At 43.8% G+C, this 19,443-nt stretch overlaps 2 protein-coding genes across 4 annotated transcripts in view; both read right to left on the reverse strand.

The window, feature by feature from the left end:
* kirrel3 (kirre like nephrin family adhesion molecule 3) overlaps positions 1-19,443 on the reverse strand; it is a 960,216-nt gene that overhangs the window by 617,834 nt on the left and 322,939 nt on the right. The gene's annotated exons all lie outside the window — the stretch shown is intronic.
* LOC134293412 (uncharacterized) lies at positions 632-13,797 on the reverse strand. Its single transcript, XM_062960870.1, has 2 exons — positions 9,062-13,797; positions 632-5,837 (listed from the first exon to the last, which is right to left on the reverse strand). The coding sequence occupies exons 1-2, from the start codon at positions 10,643-10,645 to the stop codon at positions 5,796-5,798; spliced, it is 1,626 nt and encodes a 541-aa protein (XP_062816940.1). The 5' UTR covers positions 10,646-13,797; the 3' UTR covers positions 632-5,795.

The following is a 19,443-nucleotide window of genomic DNA, read 5'->3' on the forward strand; positions in this document are numbered from 1 at the left end:
ATTAATATTCTCAAAAGGTCTTGGTAACACTTTTTCTTACAAAGCTACATGAGCTGTTTCTACATTTACTTTCAATTTAAATAATGGCTTTAGCAAAGCCTTTGATGTACTGTTTACTTTAATTACCATTCTACCCCTATCTGTGTCTTGACACCATGTCACTGAATATTGTATGAATGTTCTTGACTCCTCTCGCTTTCCCCATCCTGCGTTAACTCCATGCGCCCCTCGCTGCCACCCTCCTCGCAACCTGCGTTGACTTGTCCGCCTTCACTCTCATTTCTAACTTTTCAGGTGGTTGCTGTCAATGAGATGTGGCATGTAGTTGAAATTATCCTCCCCTGACAATTGCAAATGGAATAAATAAACTAGTAAGCAGCTGTTAACCAAGCTGGCAGTGAGAGCTGGCATTTGCTAAATCAGGGGACTAACTGATAGGACAGCGGCTCCTTGTTTTGTGTGCATACAAGTTCCACTCATTATAGTCTATTGTGAAAGGCAGAGAATGTCTTGGACATTGTTAAGTCACATAGGGGCTGTTGCTATAAATTGTGAGTACAGTGCCCATCATTATGACGGGCAGGACTGAAGGCTAGAAAGGAAATTCACACAGGACATTTTTCTCTTTTAAAAAAAAACCATTCCGTCGATGCTCTACAAGACTATTAATGAAAAAGGGCACATATTTGGGGATTTCCTGTCACTGGGAAGAAAGTGGCAGGTTCCCTCCTTTTTCAAAACCAATAAAAAGCAAAGAAGTGCACATTGCTTTTCTTTCTTTCTTTTTTCTTTTTTTGTTGGAAAAACAAGAACAAGTTTATTCAGGCACAGAGCTTAGTGGTTACAATATTTTTTCTCACGTAGAGGCGCTCTTATTAACAGTTACAATTCCAGAATAAAATGAATCAACTCTCTAAAGTATTACTTCTTTTAATGTAAGGTAGTTAAACCCTATTCCTTTGCCACTTTTATACCACCGTCACCTCTGTGATATGCTATCACAGATCCTCTGTTCCTTGCCAGGACACAGATTATTAAATAAGTCACCAAACTTATTTTAAACTGACTCAAAATGACAATTGAGTCTCCCTTGATCCCTTCAACCTATAATAATAATAAATAATAAAACTTTATTTATACCCTGCCACCATCTCCCCGTGGGGACTCATTGCTTTTCTAAACCCATTTTAGTCAACGTGGAAAATGCACGAATAGAAGAAGAAATGCATCAAAAATCACATACACTGGCAAAATGACTGAGTACCAAAATTCTCAATTTTCCACTCTCCCCTCCCCAATAAAATTCAAAACCTAATATACCACAAGAATAGTGGAAAATTCAAGTATGATTTGGAGGGACATGACTACATTGAGGCAGCATTTGTAAGTGTGGATATGAAGCTTATTTTATTTATTACATTGCCATACACTCAAACAGTTAAAGCTCTCTGGGTATTTCCCACAGCAAAATTAAAATCATAAATTACAAGAAATGTGATTAAACATAAAATAGAAGCCTTCAAATGTTTAAGTGAATTGAATGAAACCAAAAATAAAAGACAAACAAGTTATGAATAAGGAAAGTAAAAACCATTGTTAGCATTGAAAAACAGGGACCAAAAATATGGGGGAATAAATGAGGACATTTACCTGTTGAATGTGGATAATACAACATGTTGTATAATGCTATCCAAGGAGAGGGCTGGAGAGTTTAAAAAGACAAAATATAGGAAGTTCCTTGTGGTGGGTCCGGTGTAATTTGCTGGGCATGGCCATGTTCTAGAAAGCCTGAACTTTTCTTGAAAAATGTCAAACTATCTTGTGGTATGTTGTGATGAAAGGATGGCAAAGAGGAAGGAGAATTTTATAACGGCCGCAAACAGGACAAGCAAATGGCAGACTAGGAAAGAGATAATGGGGGAAAGAGTGAGAGGAGCATTTCACAGAGACACTAAATGCTGCTGCAGAAATCTCTCAGACCTTCTGCAGTTGATGTTTTGCTCAAGTTTAATATAAGATCAGGATCATAACTGGTAGCAAAAATCAATAAGACAATGGAGAAGCTGAACACTAAAAAGCCTCATGGGATAGGCAATATCGTGCTGAAATACAGGTAATATGTACCAAAGAGAATCGGAGAGACCAAATTTCTGGAGACTGCAGATGGCAAAGAAAAAGCTACCTGAGCAATGTAAAAATAACTCAGGGCCATGAAGGAATAATAATAATAATAATAATAATAATAATAATAATAATAATAATAATTCATTGGAACTTATGCCTCAAGTACCACCTTCCAGCAGCAAAGAACTGGTGGGATCACAAACCTGCAAAAGTATTGGAAAATGAACATGCAAAGATACTGTGGGACTTCCGAATCCAGACTGACAAAGTTCTGGAACACAACACACCAGACATCACATTTGTGGAAAAGGAAAAGGTTTGGATCATTGATGTTGCCATCCCAGGTGACAGTCGCATTGATGAAAAACAAGAGGAAAACTCAGCTGCTATCAGGACCTCAAGATTGAACTTCAAAGACTCTGGCGGAAACCAGTGCAGGTGGTCCCGGTGGTGATGGGCACACTGGGTGCCGTGCCAAAAGATCTCAGCCGGAATATGGAAACAATAGACATTGACAAAATTACGATCTGCCAACTGCAAAAGGCCACCCTGCTGGGATATGCGCGCATCATCCGAAAATACATCACACAGTCCTAGACACTTGGGAAGTGTTCGACTTGTGATTTTGTGATATGAAGTCCAGCATATTTATCTTGTTTGCTGTGATATAATAATAATAATAATAATAATAATAATAATAATAATAATAATAATAATAATAATAATAATAATGATGTCAGTGACCCGATCAGCCATTCAAAGATGTTGTTCCCAAGGTAGATGGATACTGAGTAGAGATTAAAGGTGTGAACAGAAGTATGGCAAATGACTCCACTGCCACCCCAATGTTGTTATGATTAAGGATATGAGGAACTCTTGACTGTATGCTTGCTGTATTTGTCCAAATGCTATCTGCACTCTCATCTCATCTTTTCTATCATGTTGTAAGATATCCTTGCATTAGAATTGACATGACTTTTTAAATCAGTGGAGCAAACCCACAGTTTTGAAGGTGTTAACAGCAAGATTGGGCTGTGTTGCCTCCAGTAACAGCAGTCTCTCAGAAGATTGCTGGTGATGATGTTACATTTTTTGTGACGTCATGTCGGACTCCAAATCATATAAACAGAAATGTGACATTGTAAGCAAGCCTCTGGGAAAGAGTTGCTTGCTAGCAATGATAGTGGCAGCCACAATGCATCCTTGGACTGACCAGCTATGTATATGGCCAAAGGGCTCTGCGGAAGCTCCCACGATTCATCAAAGCAACTCCAGAGCCCTTTATGGCAGAATTTTTCTATGGAAATAGGTAAAGGTAAAGATTTCCCCTGACGTCAAGTCCAGTTGTGAACGACTCTGGGGGTTGGTGCTCATCTCCATTTCTAAGCCAAAGAGCCAGTGTTGTCCATAGACATCTCCAAAGTCATGTGGCTGGCATGATTGCATGGAGTGCCATTACCTTCCTGCCGGAGCGATACCTATTGATCTACTCACATTGGCATGTTTTCGAACTGCTAGGTTGGCAGGAGCTGGGGCTAACAGTGGGCGCTCATTCCGCTCCCGGAATTTGAACCTGGGACCTTTTGGTCCGCAAGTTCAGCAGCTCAGCGCTTTAACACACTGTGCCACCAGGGGCCCACTAAATTTCATCCAAACTCTAGTCTTATTATTTGTATTACTGCATACATAAAAAACTCATTCTTTGACTTCAATTTTTGTTGTATTTATTTGGAATTACCCAAATTGCTTGTTAGTGTATATGAGACCCTTGTCATCCAACTGGCAAGGCTTTCTGACAGCACATCATGTCTATGAGATGAATTCGACATTCTGGAGAACAGAATGATCCCTTGTTTTGTTATCAATGCACTTTTTTTTTGCTTGCTATTCCACTCAGTAATTCTTAGAGCATCAGGCAAATTAATTTATCACTCAGTGAAATTGCACTGAACATTAATGAAGCCATTTAGCATTCATGCAGAAGTCCTCTTGATTTCCACAAGTACTCTATTGTAGTTAGGCATTTGTTGGGCAGTAATTAATGGTACTTAATTCTTAAAGCCCTAAATTGTTTCTAATTTGGTAAGCAATAAAGTTTGAGGAATTTGTTCAGTCGTCCATCTCTCTGTCTTCCTTGCCACACGAAAACACCTTGGCAATTTTTCTTTACTTTCTTAGACACTTGTTTCTATCATTATAGATATGTATAACATATGGGAAATTGGTCTGGATTCCAGCCCATGTTGCCACAGAGTTAGGCAGTGACCTTTAGCAAGACACACCAATGCCCAGTGGCTCAGTTTCCTCATTGCTTAGGCAAAGCAAATATGTACAGAAGGCATCTGCAAGAAGAGGCGATGAACTAACAGATGAGAGAAATCTTGAACCTCTCAAAAGAATAGCTAATTCTAATATCATGCTTTCCCTCCACAGAGAAAAAAGAATGCTACACTAGATATACAATCACTATGAGTTTGCAGGAGCAATTTAGGGAGCAAAGAGAGCAGAAATCTATTTTCCTGTTTGCAGACCTTTTCCAATATTCACCAAGGACTGACATACAATATTCCTCACTGAGAAAATGGTTTGCACATCACGAGTTCATCATTCCACAAGGGACAATTTTTATCCATGTGCCGGAACATCATGACATATAGGAAGTGGCATTATGTCACACCCACTTGCTATTTTAGGGTGCTTTCAAATAAAACAGGCTTGGATTTGGGGTTTGGATGTGTGTGAAAAGTACTAAACTGTTACATTTGCATGTACAGTAGTCTCACTTATCCAACATAAACGGGCCAGCAGAACGTTGGATAAGCGAATATGTTGGATAATAAGGAGAAGCCTATTAAAGATCAAATTAGGTTGTGATTTTACAAATTAAGCACCAAAACATCATGTTATGTAACAAATTTGATAGAAAAAGTAGTTCAATATGCAGTAATGCTATGTTGTAATTCTTGTATTTACAAATTTAGCACCAAAATATCACCATGTATTGAAAACATTGACTACAAAAATGTGTTGGATAATCCAGAATGTTGGATAAGCGAATGTTGGATAAGTGAGACTCTACTGTAATTACATACAGGAAAGGAATAAGCAAAGATTCCCATACCTAACACCTAGTGCAAATTCCCACATGGCTACTTGACCAGAGGATGTAAATACATCTTCCTTGCATCAAAGTAAGTAGGGAAGTGGAACATGTTTGACTAGCTTAGCTCTGCTTATATTGCACCTGCCTTTTCATTTAGGAGTTGTTGTTTTAACAGGATTACATATTCAATATATAACAGTGATGCCCAAAAATTGCTCCCCAGATATTGTGGGAAATTCCCTTTGGGCAATGGAACCTAGTATGTGCAGATCCTATGCTGGGAACTGTCAGCTCACCACAGCCGCTCCTGAATGAACACACGAGACTCTCTGTGATATCACCAGAAACTTTTACTGTAGGAAACATGAACATCAAAAAAGCCAAGAATGGGAGGCTCCGGCCAACCATCCTTTATATACCCTCCCCCTCATTTGAAAAGTCTCTTCCCGCTCAGCAAAACCCCGCGCAAATTCCCCGCCAAGTCCAGCAGCCGTTTCTTCTCCGAGTCCTGAGCCGCAGGTGTCTTATCAATGTCAGTGACCCTGAAACTCAGAGCCACATCCAGGCTCTAGTAGCAGGGTTCTGACATGGCGTCCTCCTCCCCTTCGTCCTGGAAGGAAAAGATTAAATACAACTATTGTTCTCCGCTGTCCAGAGTTCCTTTATACTTTTTTAACAGGCTGCAATGGAATACCGGGTGTACCTTTCCTAGGTCCTTGGGTAGCCTCAGCTCATAGGTCACTTCGTTTATTCTTTTTGCTACCCTGAACGGCCCTATATAGCGTGGAGCCAATTTTTTAGATGGGAACCCCAATTTCAGGTTTTTTGTGCTCAGCCAAACCAGATCCCCTTCGCCCAATTTGTCCCCCTCTCGGCGCCTACGATCTGCAAAGAGCTTGTACTTCTTTTGTGTTTCCCGCAATGCCTCCACCACGGTCTGCCACCCTTGCTTAATTTTGGCCGGCCATTCCTTGTCGGTCTGGCCCTCTCCTTCCTTCCACTCGGGTAGCCTGGGGAAAGGTGCCACCTCCTGTCCGTATACTATTTCGAATGGGGCACGACCTGTGGCCGAATGTACGGCCCCGTTAAAAGCCATCTCAGCAAACGGTAGAAGGTCCGCCCAATCATCCTGTCTATAATTGGTGTACATCCTCAAGAATTGGCACAGTGTTTGTTGGGTGCGTTCGACTCCCCCGTTGGTTGCGGGATGAAAAGCCGAGCTCAGGTTCCTTTCTGCTCCTAACAGCTGTAAGAATTTTCCCCAAAATTTTGCAGTAAATTGGACTCCCCGGTCGCTAATTATTTTGTCGGGACACCCATGTAGGCGATATACATGCTTCACATACAAATCAGCAAGTTTTTCAGCTGAGGGGAGTTTTGGCAGGGCCACAAAGTGTGCCTGTTTTGAGAATAGGTCCAATATTGTCCAAATGTATCTGTGGCCTCTGCTGGGGGGTAGTTCGCCTACAAAATCCATGGCCACGCATTCCCATGGCCTCATGGGCTCCACCACCTTCTGCAATAGCCCCTGGGGCTTCCCCGGTGGTGTTTTTCCCTCTGCACATACTTCACACTGCGTGACGTACCCCCTGGCGTCTTTCCTCATTCCGGGCCACCAGCATTGTTTGGCCAACAGTTTAATAGTTCTGGTGGGGCCTAGATGACCCGCACCCTTGTTATCGTGGCACTTCCTTAACATTTCTTGTCTTAAACATTCAGGAATATACAATTTCTTATTTACAAACACCAAATCCCCACACAATTCTCCCTTTTCTTTGTTAGTTTGTAACCATTTGTCCATTCCATACGCTCGCTTCAACTCTTCCTCCCATATTTCTCCTCCCCCCGTGGAAATGGCAGTACGTTTGTTTTCTTTGGCCGCTTGTGCTCGAGTTAGTACTGCCAGGCCCCACTGCTTATCTAGGAACAGGCTCCCTTCAGATTCCTGAATTCCTCCCCCGTGCTGAGGCATCCGAGAGAGAGCGTCAGCGAGTATGTTATGTTTCCCCTGGAAGAATCTGAGTCTGAAATCAAAACGGCTGAAATATTGGGCCCATCTAATTTGCTTCGCTGATAGTTTACGAGGGGATCTTAGATACTGTAAATTTCTATGATCAGTCCACACCTCAAACGGTGTTCCACTTCCTTCCAGAAAGTGTCTCCAGCACTCTAGTGCTTTTAGGATCGCTAAGGCTTCTCTCTCCCAAATCGGCCAGTTTTTTTCTGTATCGCTAAACTTTTTTGACAGATAGCCACATGGCTTCAGGTTCCCCCCCTCGTCTTTCTGCAGCAGAACTGCCCCATATGCCCGGTCTGACGCATCGCAATGTAGTACAAAGGCCTTAGACATATCAGGGTGCTGTAGGACAGGTTCCTCAGTAAAACGCTTTTTAAGGGCTTCAAAAGCTTCCTGGCATTCTATTGTCCATGTCAGTTTGGCCCCTGGGGCCTTCACTTTGGCTGTTTCTCCCCTGCCTTTAGTTTTTAACAAATCCGTTAATGGCAAAGTGAGGCGCGCAAAGTCCTTGATAAATGTTCTATAGAAGTTTGCGAACCCTAGGAAGGATTGCAGCTGCTTCCGTGTTTTGGGGGCTCCCCACCCCCTCACGTCTTCCACCTTCGCAGGGTCCATCGCCACTCCCTGGGAGGAAATCCTATACCCCAGAAAGTCTATCTGGTCTTTATTGAACTCGCACTTGGCAAGCTTCGCATACAGTTTCGCTTCCCTCAACTTTTGTAGGACTTCCCTGACTAGTTCTACGTGTTGCTCCTTAGTTCGAGACACTATCAATATGTCATCTAAAAAAATAAAGACTCCCTTGTACAACAATGGATGCAATACTTCGTTGATCAATTGCATGAACGCGGCCCCTCCCCCGCACAAACCGAAGGGGAGCACACGATAATTGAATAATCCGAATGCGCAGGAAAAGGCCGTCTTCCACCTGTCCTCTGGTTTGATCTGCAATTTATGGTAGGCCTCAATTAAGTCCAATTTAGTGAATATCTGTCCTTCCGATAACTGGGCGATCAAGTCCTTCACTAAGGGTAGGGGGTATTTATTTACAGTACTGATTGCATTTAGGCCCCTGTAGTCAATGCAGAGCCTCAGCGTTTGGTCCTTTTTCCGCCTGAACAACACAGGCACCCCTAGAGGGGAATTTGAAGGCTCTATGAAACCCCTCGCTAGGTTTTTATCAATGTATTTTCTCAGTTCCTCCTTTTCCCTAGCTGACATCGGGTATATTTTTGCCTTGGGAAGCTCTGCTCCTGGGACTAGCTCTATTTTCACTTCAACTCTCCGCTTCGGTGGGAAATTGTCTGCTTCCTTCTCATCAAACACGTCCACAAAATCCCGATACTCTGGGGGTAATTTATCTGCCAGTTCTGCTATTCTGATAGAGTCTTCCTCCCCCCTTTTCCCTGGCTCCCTCTCAACTTCCTGGCTCCCTTCTTCCAAATCCATCCTGAAGATCATGCTCTTATCCTCCCAGTTGATTTGCGGGTTGGCCTGCCCCAGCCACGGCCTAGTATAACATTATAGCTGGCTATTTGTGATATCACAAATGACACCTTTCCTTCCCAACTCCCTATCTTACACTTTACATCTTCGGCACTGTACTTAGCTAACGATCCCGATGCTGTGGATCCGTCCAACTGCGAAAAAGCTATTGGGGATTCTAGGTTCGTTCTTTCGCATCCCAATCCCTCGGCTAATTCAGGGGAGATGATGTTCCTGGAACATCCACAATCCACAAATGCTTTGCAGGTTGCTTGTTTGCTGCCATTTTCGAGCTGAATGGGGACCACTATCATAGCTTTGTCCTGACTTACCAACCCCCCCGAGTGGTGCCTCATCGGTGGTTCTTCCTCGGCGCGTTTTCTTGCCACGGCTCTTGGTTTGGGCTGGCCTCCGCCTTCCCCTTTCCTCTGCCAGCACTCGGCAGCCCTGTGGCCCAACCGGCCGCACACGAAGCAGCCACTCCTGCTGGCGCTCACGTTCCCTGTCGGCTCCGTTCTCCTCCCGGCTGGGGTTGATCCCTCCTTCCGGCTCCCCTCTTTCATCTGCGGCCGCTGCTGTAGCCCTCCTCGGTGCCTCCTCGCCTGGGCCAGCGATGTCTCGACGCGCCCCGCCAGCTGAATCCATCCGCGCAGTGTGTCAGGCTCATCACGATGCACCGCCCAGGAGAGGATCTCCCGCCTGAGACCCTCTTTGAAGAGTTCTATCTTTGTTACTGCAGACCATTCCGGCACCTTTTCGGCGAGGCATTGGAACTCCTCCGCATACTCCGATACCGACCTCTGCCCCTGGGAGACGGTCTTCAACTTCTCCCTCGCCCGGATCTGCTCCAGTGGATCTCGGAAACGGGTCTCCAGGGCCCCCATAAAGCGTCGGAGTGACCCCAGACATGGGTCGCGCCGCGCGTGCAGCTGAACGTACCAGCTGGCCGCTCCCCTCTTCAACACTGCACCAATGGCCCGTATCCGGCTGGATTCCGTTCTAAAAGTGTGAGCATTGTCCTCCATATAGCCCCTCACCGTGGTCAGGAAAAAATCCAGTTCAGAGGACTCTCCCCCAAACTCGATCCTTAGTTCCTCTCGTCTCGGTAGGGGTCCCTGTGGTGGCAATCCCCAATTCTCCGCCCGTCGCAAGCCCCCTTGCGGACCAGTGGGCCCCGCTGCTGCTTCTCTTGGCCCTGTGCCACGCCCGGCATTCGCCAGGGGCACCAGGGTCTCAGCTGGGAGCGTAGCTGGGATTCTCGGAGGCTTTTCCCCTTCGTCGTCACTCTCCTCCACCCGCGTCAGGCTAGTTTGGGTCTTGGGCCGGGCGCCGGGCTCCTTTCGCATTTCCCTTCCCTTCGGTGCTGGGAGGTCTGCAAAGCCCTGGCTGCTTCCCACGCTCACGTCCCACATTGAGCCAGCCCGAAGTTCCCTTCCTCTCTCTGGCTCCGCCAAAAACGCCAGGCGCTCCATCGCCCTCGACATCACTGCCAGGGTGGTCTCCATCGCCGACATCCTCTCCTCCAGAAACACCATCCTTTGTGGGCCTGGGGAAGGTGAACCTTCCTCTCCTCCGGTGCTGTCTCCCCGCACCACTCCACGCCTCTGGGTTACCCCATTTGGCTGGGCATAAGCGGTGGATGACGCCAGGGCCGCCAGCTGGTGGAACTCAGCGTCCGGCTCGGGAGTGGCCCTTTCCGACCTTCCTCCTCCTGCGCCCAAGAGCTCTTCATCCTCCACTTGCATGTTACACCTCACCGCTACAGCGGGATGGTGTCCGTTTTCTTGGCTTAGTGTCAGCTCACCACAGCCGCTCCTGAATGAACACACGAGACTCTCTGTGATATCACCAGAAACTTTTACTGTAGGAAACATGAACATCAAAAAAGCCAAGAATGGGAGGCTCCGGCCAACCATCCTTTATATACCCTCCCCCTCATTTGAAAAGTCTCTTCCCGCTCAGCAAAACCCCGCGCAAATTCCCCGCCAAGTCCAGCAGCCGTTTCTTCTCCGAGTCCTGAGCCGCAGGTGTCTTATCAATGTCAGTGACCCTGAAACTCAGAGCCACATCCAGGCTCTAGTAGCAGGGTTCTGACAGGGAACTACTGAGCTACAGAGCTTGAAAACACAGATTTCATTCCTGCCTCTAGCAAACATTTCTATCATGCTAAATTACAGCTCAAGCTTCCTTCCTATTATATCACTGCTACAGCTCTTACACATCGTTTACCACTTCATTTGCAAATGCTGTACATACTGTACAACACAAATAAGACCTGCACAGTATGAAATGGCTTGCCAGAATGCTTATGTGCAAATACAGTTCTCTTGCTTGAAGATCTGTCTGAGTCAGTTAAGGGGAGGAAGAACCGGTTTTCAACAGAGAGTAAGAAAGTACAGTAGAGTCTCCCTTATCCAAGCCTTGCTTATCCAAGCCTCTGGATTATCCAAGCCATTTTTGTAGTCAATGTTTTCAATATATCGTGATATTTTGGTGCTAAATTTGTAAATACAGTAATTACAACATAACATTACTGCGTATTGAACTATGTTTTCTGTCAAATTTGTTGTAGAACATGATGTTTTGGTGCTTGATTTGTAAAATCATAACCTAATTTGATGTTTAATAGGCTTTTCCTTAATCCATCTTTATTATCCAAGATATTCGCTTATCCAAGCTTCTGCCGGCCCGTTTAGCTTGGATAAGTGAGACTCTACTGTATCAGTGTTGGTCTTTTGTAAGCTAGCCTCAATAGGACTCCACTCACATTACTTTGGAGTTTACTAACGTAACATTTTAATGATGGCTATCAGTACAGACATTATGAACGGAGGATTACAAAAATTCATGGAAGTTAGGGCCATCAGTAGTCAGCATGGTGCCGTCTCATTCTCTCACATATGTGCACAGACACACAACTTTATAATCAACTCTGTAATATCCTTTGCTGCACATGAGAGAAGCCTCCCACAAGGATGATAAAACATAAAACATCCAGGAACTCCCTGCGCAACATCCTTGCAGACGGCCAATTCTCTCACACCAGAAGTAACTTGCAGTTTTTCAAGTTGCTCCTGACATGAGAACAAGAACAAGAACAAAAACCAGAAGCTGGACACTTGGAGTGCCTCTGGTGTCACCATAAGAAGGTTCTCCATTGTGCATGTGGCAGGGCATAGACTGCATTATAGTCGGTGGTCTGTGGTTTGCTCTTCTCCACACTCACAACCTGGACTCCACTTTGAAGCCCCATTTCTTAAGATTGGCTCTGCATTTTGTGGTATCAGAAGTGACTTGCAGTGTTGCAATGCTATAAATGTGGGAATTGAAGGAAATTTTCATTAGGGGCAGCTATCACCACGAGACCACAAAAAAGATGGTCTTTGGACTCTAACTTCCCAAACTGTAACCTTTTCCCCACCAGTCACTACAACCGACTTTTGAGTGTTACTGTAAGCACACAAGCAAAAGAATTCAGCTGACAGCAGCTGGCTCATTTCTTGATTCATATTTATCTGCATGGAATATTAGAAATCTGCAGACCTTTTCTGGAGAGGGATAAAAAAAGTGCTTAGATTTGCAATCATCCTGGGGACTCGATGAGAAGAAGCACTTACAATATCTTTTGACACTGCACTTTGATCAATTTGACGGGTTTAATATTATAGAAATATTTCATTTTTTGAGTAGGGATGAGTGGGGGAAAATCTAATCATCCATCCATCTGAACTCTAAATTTGTCATGATTCGTTACAAGGAAGGGAGAGAGGGAGAAAGCCTTGGCTTAAACAACAGCAATGGCAACCATCACCCAACCCCGCTTCTTTAATTTGGTCATTAGTTCAGACCGTGCCATTTCCATTTCCCCATTTCGGAAATCATTGTGTTGCTTTCAGAGGTATTATTTAAGCAAAGTGACATCTAATTATGTCTTCTCTTCACATTCGTCTTCTTTACTTTTAAAAAAACCAACACTAGATAATGAAGGTGACAGGGGAAAGTTGTGCAGCTGATTAATGCATAAGCATGCAGATGGAGGGGAATGGAAGCCGGAGGAGGAAAACATATGTTTTTATAAATATGAATGAATCTGAACAAAAAGCCACCTTGAAAACACAAGACTGTAAATTCTGTATTGTAAAACCAACCATCTAGTGGGTTAAACTGCTGCTGGCTAAATAAGGTGCCCAGTCAAGGAACATGAAATAGTTAAGAAATTAGCAAGGTGGCATTCATTGCTTCAGGAGATGTTGCAAAGCTCCCAGGCTGGGACAAAGGAGATGCAAAACTGTCACTGCAAATGGCAGACTAGTACTTAGCTACCCTGTTTCTGAGAATCCTGAATTTCATGGTTCTCTAAAGGACAAACCAATCAAGCAGGGTGGTAGTAAGGAAACTGGACATGAAACTGCCATATTCACTGGCACTCATGCCTCTGCCATTATATCATGGTCTGAGGTATGGAGAAACCAAATTTCCAATGCATATGCAGGCAAGTCTAATTCAAAAGATGCACTGCCTGTGGGAGATGAAGAGGACACTAATGCTTCCACCATCAACATAACGTATCATTTTCCATGTATGTTTCCACTGAAAAATTACATAGGATCGGCCTGCAGAAGGGCCAAAAGGGGCAGAAAAAGGCTGGAGCCCAAGGACAGTCACAATATAAGCTAAAGCCAAGGCCAGGGGAATCCTAGGTAAAATCCACTATCCCTATAGCAGGGTGGTAAAATGCAGCTTGCAGACCACATGAGGTCCTAAGGTAAAGGTAAAGGTTTTTACTTGACATTAAGTCTAGTCATATGAGCCCCGATGGCGATGTGTATTAAAGCACTTAGCTGGAGACCAAAAGGTCCCAGGTTCAAACTCTGGGAGTGGCGTGAGCAGCCGCTGTTCGCTCCAGCTTCTGCCAACCTAGCAGTTTGAAAACATGCAAATGTGAGTAGATCAATAGGTACTGTTCCAGTGGGAAGGTAACGGCGCTCCATGCAGTCATGCCGGCCACATGACCTTGGAGGTGTCTACGGACAACGCCGGCTCTTCGGCTTAGAAATGGAGATGAGAACCAACCCCCAGAGTCATACATGACTGGACTTAACATCAGGGGAAACCTTTACCTTTAAGTCTAGTCATGTTTGACTCTGGGGGTTGGTGCTCTTCTCCATTTCTAAGCCGAAGAGCTGGTGTTGTCTGTGGACACCTGGCATGACTGCATAGAGCGCCATTAGGGTTCCCACAGATCCCTAAATGCAGTAGTTTAAATTCCAATGATTTCCAGATGATTTTTTTTTACCCCGTAAACCTACCCAACTGCATTGGTTCCTCTCATCCTGCAAAGCCCCCACCCAACTTCTCAGAAACACAACAAACATCTTAAAAATCAAACAAAAGCATGTGATGTCACAGCCAAATACTGGAACATGATGATGGTATGGTTCATTAGGCAGATGCTGGGAAGGAAAATGGCCCCAAACCCTTGCACGGTTGCCTACTCCTTCCCTTAACCAAGTGAGATTTGGATTCAGCATAGCCTTAACTGGCTTAATACCTGATTGCTGGCCCTCCACCATCACAGTGAGTGAGGATATCACTCTAAATTAAATAATTAACTTACATGTATTGCTTCCTGTGAACTAATATCATATATAAGATGCCTTACTCACTTTTCATATAACCCCTAGAACAAATAAACCTTTCCATTGATCAGGAAATGGAAACTGCTCCCGAGTTCCCACATCCAAATTATGTTTCATTAAACACAAAGCAAACAATGGAAGCTGATTCCACAGAGAAAGAAACATAAGAAAGAATCAAGGAACAAAATGAAGGTGGGGGGGAATCATCTCAGTCCATCTTTAGGGATGGTTGGGATATGCTTGTCGATTACAGACTACAGCATCACATTAATATTTGTTTTATTAAAAATGTATATTCTGCCTTATGTAATGGTATCTCAGGATGGCAAGCAGTAAAACCAATGTAACTGTTTTAGAAGTGTAAATAGTTTAAACAGATAATAAGCATGTGAAGCAATTTGATGATACATGACCTGGTTTAGACTTAAGTAGGTATGCCGGCCACATGACCTTGGAGGTGTCTACGGACAACGCCGGCTCTTCGGCCTAGAAATGGAGATGAGCACCAACCCCCAGAGTCAGACATGACTGGACTTAATGTCAGGGGAAACCTTTACCTTTATGTTAGGTAAAGGTTTCCCCTGACGTTAAGTCCAGTCGTGACCGACTCTGGGGGTTGGTGCTCATCTCCATATCTAAGCTGAAGAGCCGGCGTTGTCCATAGACACCTCCAAGGTCATGTGGCCGGCATGACTGCATGGAGCGCCGTTACCTTCCTGCTGGAGCAGTACCTATTGATCTACTCACATTTGCATGTTTTCGAACTGCTAGGTTAGCAGGAGCTGGGGCTAACAGCGGGTGCTCATTCCGCTCCTGGGATTTGAACCTGGCACCTTTTGGTCCGCAAGTTCAGCAGCTCGGTGCTTTAACACACTGTGCCACCAGGGGCACTTTGACTTAGGTTCTTTAAAATGGCTTATATGAGAACATTGCTGACCTTCCCCAACTCCATCTCTGGCTACTAGCCTATGGTTCCTCCAGGAGACATAGTTGAGTGGCAGGACATATCTCTGTGAGCTTTTCATACTGACTATATGAACGTACTGTAAAAGATTTCATGCTACAGGCCTCAGAAAGGGAAACTGGAGAGATACGTCCTATAACTGCCTCATTTAATCCATTATCATCCCACTTTTTTCAACTGCTTTTAAAATGTCCCAGTTTCTCTCTCTCTCTCTCTCACTACCACTTTTCCTTTTCATCTTCAGCTTACTCTCATCCCGATTCCCTGGAAATTGAGTTCCAAGTGCTAAAAAGTTTGTACTCAATTAATTTAGCAAGTGAGCAGATAGGAATTGGGTAGAACTGTGCCCTTTCCTATAGCCTCAGGCAAAAGCAAATTGTGGCAGCCTTTCCTAGTTTGCATCTTCTTCTTCATTAATACATAATAATAATAATAATAATAATAATAATAATAATAATAATAATAATAATAATAAATAATTATTATTATTTTATTTTTATACCCCGCCCCGACTCGGGGCTGCTTACATGGGGCCAAGCCCAGGTCACAAACAATATAAAAACATAACAATAAAACAAATCATAAGTCAAGATACAATAAATATAGTATGATAAAATCTTGGGTCGGCTCTAAAAAAGAACTGGGCCAAAAAAGTGCAATTAGTGTCAGATTCAAAAAGTGCAATTAGTGTCAGGGTGAGGATTGAACTATTGTCCCGTTAAAGTGCTGGCGAAGGCATACACTATAGCCTGCTAAAGGAATAGGGTATAATAAGTGAGATAAGCAACAGGTCAATCCGTTATTATGGGGATCAGTCACCAAAGGCCTGTTGGAAGAGCCAAGTTTTCAGGCTTCTCTTGTTTTAACCAAACACTGTTTTAACCAAACCAAACACTGGTCAAGTGCATTGCCTGGACATGTGCAGAGACCTAATCTAGCGTGCATCACAAAACTCCTGACCACTTGACTTAATGGAGGTGAGTAAATAATGTAATGGACAGGCAATTCCATGGACCATTTGCTTCCTTCTTGTAGCTCCTGCCTCCTCTTTTCCCACCATCAGTCCTGCCAAGCCAACATTTGTGCACATTTAACGCGGCAGCGACTATCGCCTTCCACAAGGAGGGTTCAAAGCTGCCACTTCATCATTTCACCTCTTTTATCCTTGCTTTCTTCCCTCTGTTCCTCCCTCCTTCTGCTCTGGCGAGCTATACACTATCAAAGAACACTATAATTTATTCACCGTTGCAATGCTATTAATTATGCTACAGTTTTCTGTAATTAAACTGCCTACTATCTTGCATTATTAAGCTGGTGAAGCACCAAGGGGACACACAATGCAAGCAAGTTGTGAAACTTCCTCAGAAGGTGCGGCATCAAATACACAATTAGATGGCAAGAAATGGAGAAAATGAGATTTGTTTACGCTTTGCGTGATGGATCCTTTAAAGCTTTTTTTCATGAAATGCCTTTGAAACTAGCATTTATCTTAGCTTGGAAACACAAGCTATGCTGCGGGATGGGGGGTAGGAGATCATGGGCCAGGCTGTGGTGCAGGCTGGTGAGCAGCCTGCTGCAATAAATCACTCTGACCATGAGGTCATAAGTTCGAGGCCAGCTCATGGCGGGGTGAGCACCCGTCAATTAAAAAATAAAAAATAAAAAATAGCCCCTGCTCGTTGCTGACCTAGCAACCCGAAAGATAGTTGCATCTATCAAGTAGGAAATAAGGTACCACTTATAAAGTAGTGAGGCAAATTTAACTAATTTACGACATTGGAATGAGGAAGTGTCATCACAGTGGATGATGAAACAGCTGCTCCCCACGTGGCCAGAGTTGAACATTGCCTAAGGAGAAGGTTAAATTGCCTCTGTGTCTGTCTCTGTCTCGGTTCTATGTGTATATGGGCATTGAATGTTTGCCCTATATGTATATAATGTGATCCGCCCTGAGTGCCCTTCGGGGTGAGAAGGGCGGAATATAAATACTGTAAATAAATTAATAAATAAATGTCTCAGAGTGATAGAGCTCATCGTAACCTTTGCCCGATGAACATTTAGGTTTCAAAAACATTCACAAAAATCTTTGTGTCTTTTTCGTAGAGCCAACAAAATTATTGCCACAATATAGATTTCAGAAATGTATCAAGGTGGACAAAAGGTTTGTTCAGAACAATTATTCAGTAAAACATTGGGTAGTATTCATGTCTATTTCCAACTGTCTTGCTTTGGCAAGGACAGTCCCAACAGATGACTTCATCATACGGGCAAAATTGTCCATCCTACGACAGTTTCATCTCACTTCAGGGGTGGAGCCCACTGGATCCCATCAGACAATTTAGATCTACTTTTGGTGGGGCAAAATCCCTGAGATGAGGTGAAAGTGCCATAAAAGGCAACAACTAGAACATGGGAGGCTTCCCATGATCTCATAGAGAACAATGGGGGGAAGCCGGGCAGCGATGCTTCCCCCATGGGATGAGGTAAGGGGTGATGTGGGATGCGGGGATATGGGTTCCCTTTATTCCACACTGGATCCTACGCTTGGATCCACTATCGCTTGGTTTAATGACCTCAATGTGATTAGGTTTGCATTATATTAACTCAGTGAGGAAGGGTAATCGAAAAGGAGAGGAGCGGGCAGCATTCTGTTCTTCCATGAGGCTCAGGCAAAAGCCAACTACTGCAGCTCTTCTAGGCATGTGTCTACTACGTCTTTTATACCTTTTGTCAGCTTGACCACATTGACACTTATATGCATATGTGTCCAGGCTTTCATCTGTGCAATGCTGGAGGATATTTTTCAAGGCTATGCTGATGAGAGGAAGACAAAGTGTGTAGTGGGTTGGGCTCCCAGATCTTGAGGCTAGAGCTTTTCTCTGGTTTTCAGGATGAGGGGGGAGAAATATCACAGTGTAGGGATTGCTCTAACAAGTATATATTGAGATACATATTTACATATATTGTTATGTGTTCTTGATCACTTACTGCTATGGACTGCTGTGGCATGTTTGCTATAGCATTTATGATGTCAGCTGCAGTGAGAGCAGAGATGGGAGTACCCCCAATTTCTACAGTAATCCTGAAGAGGCAGATTAATTGGTGGTACAAAACAAGACAAATGCAACCACATAGACTTCCAGCCATATGCCTATTAGAGCAAGAAAATCATAAAGAGTGGTCATCATGGCCAAGCAGACTCGGTCACACAGTCAGTAAGATAGGTTTTGCCCTGCATGAGCTAATAAATTTCGGGGCTAAAGTGAGCTCAATTGTCTACCAAAGAGCCCTCGACATTGCTGCACAAAATGATCTTATGATCATAGCGCAAGCTAGAGCCACTCCATACCTGGCTAAATTTAAATGCAACGTGGGCATGGAAACCTACCTCTTCTTGACTCTTCCATTATATATTAGAAAACTTTTTACCCAGGCTAAATTCGAGCAGCTCGACATTAAGTCCAAGCTAGGTAGACATCAGAATATCCCCTATATGAAGAGAACCTGTGGGTGTCGTGAGGTAGATGCAAAAGTGGAGGACTCAGAACATTTTTTCTTAAAATGCCCCTACTACACCAGGATTCGATCTCTCTATTTAGACCCTCTGCTGGAGAACCATACTCACTTAGAGAATAAGGAGAAACTGCATATCCTTCTACAGGGTTCAGATAAAAGCTCTATTTTAAAACTGGCCCTTTTTACACAAAAAGTGCTTGACATTCGTGAGAAGATGGAAGCTGAGAGCTGAGACATTATTGCCATTAACAAAATCCAAACTTAAAATTTACTATGGACAAGACACTTGTTTTACTTACCCCTGTCCTCGTTCAAACCTTCCCTTAGGAAATTACTAATTTTAACCTTTCTATTTTGTATCTGCACACTTATCTAGGAACGAGTTATTAGGCTGCAGGTCAGGATGCTTTGTATCTTCACATGGTTTTATTGTATGTATGCATAAGTGTGTACGTATTGTATGTTTTACATGTCTTGATATGGTCAAAAGTGACTAATCAATAAAGAATTGTTGTTGTATAGCATTTATGATGTTCAAATTGGACTACAATGTGTTCTTAAAAGCAATGCTTGCAAAACTGTTAAAAACAGACCT

Source organism: Anolis carolinensis, unplaced genomic scaffold (genome assembly GCF_035594765.1).
Source record: "Anolis carolinensis isolate JA03-04 unplaced genomic scaffold, rAnoCar3.1.pri scaffold_8, whole genome shotgun sequence".
Taxonomy (NCBI): Eukaryota; Metazoa; Chordata; class Lepidosauria; order Squamata; family Dactyloidae; genus Anolis; species Anolis carolinensis.

Bases quoted from the DNA above. Each gene is read 5' to 3' on its own strand.
- LOC134293412 (XM_062960870.1), bottom strand. From the start codon at position 10,645: ATGGTTGGCCGGAGCCTCCCATTCTTGGCTTTTTTGATGTTCATGTTT. The intron at 5,838-9,061 runs GTAAGTCAGGAC...TTTTCCTTCCAG, and splicing joins GGCACCACTCGGGGGGGTTG to GACGAAGGGGAGGAGGACGC.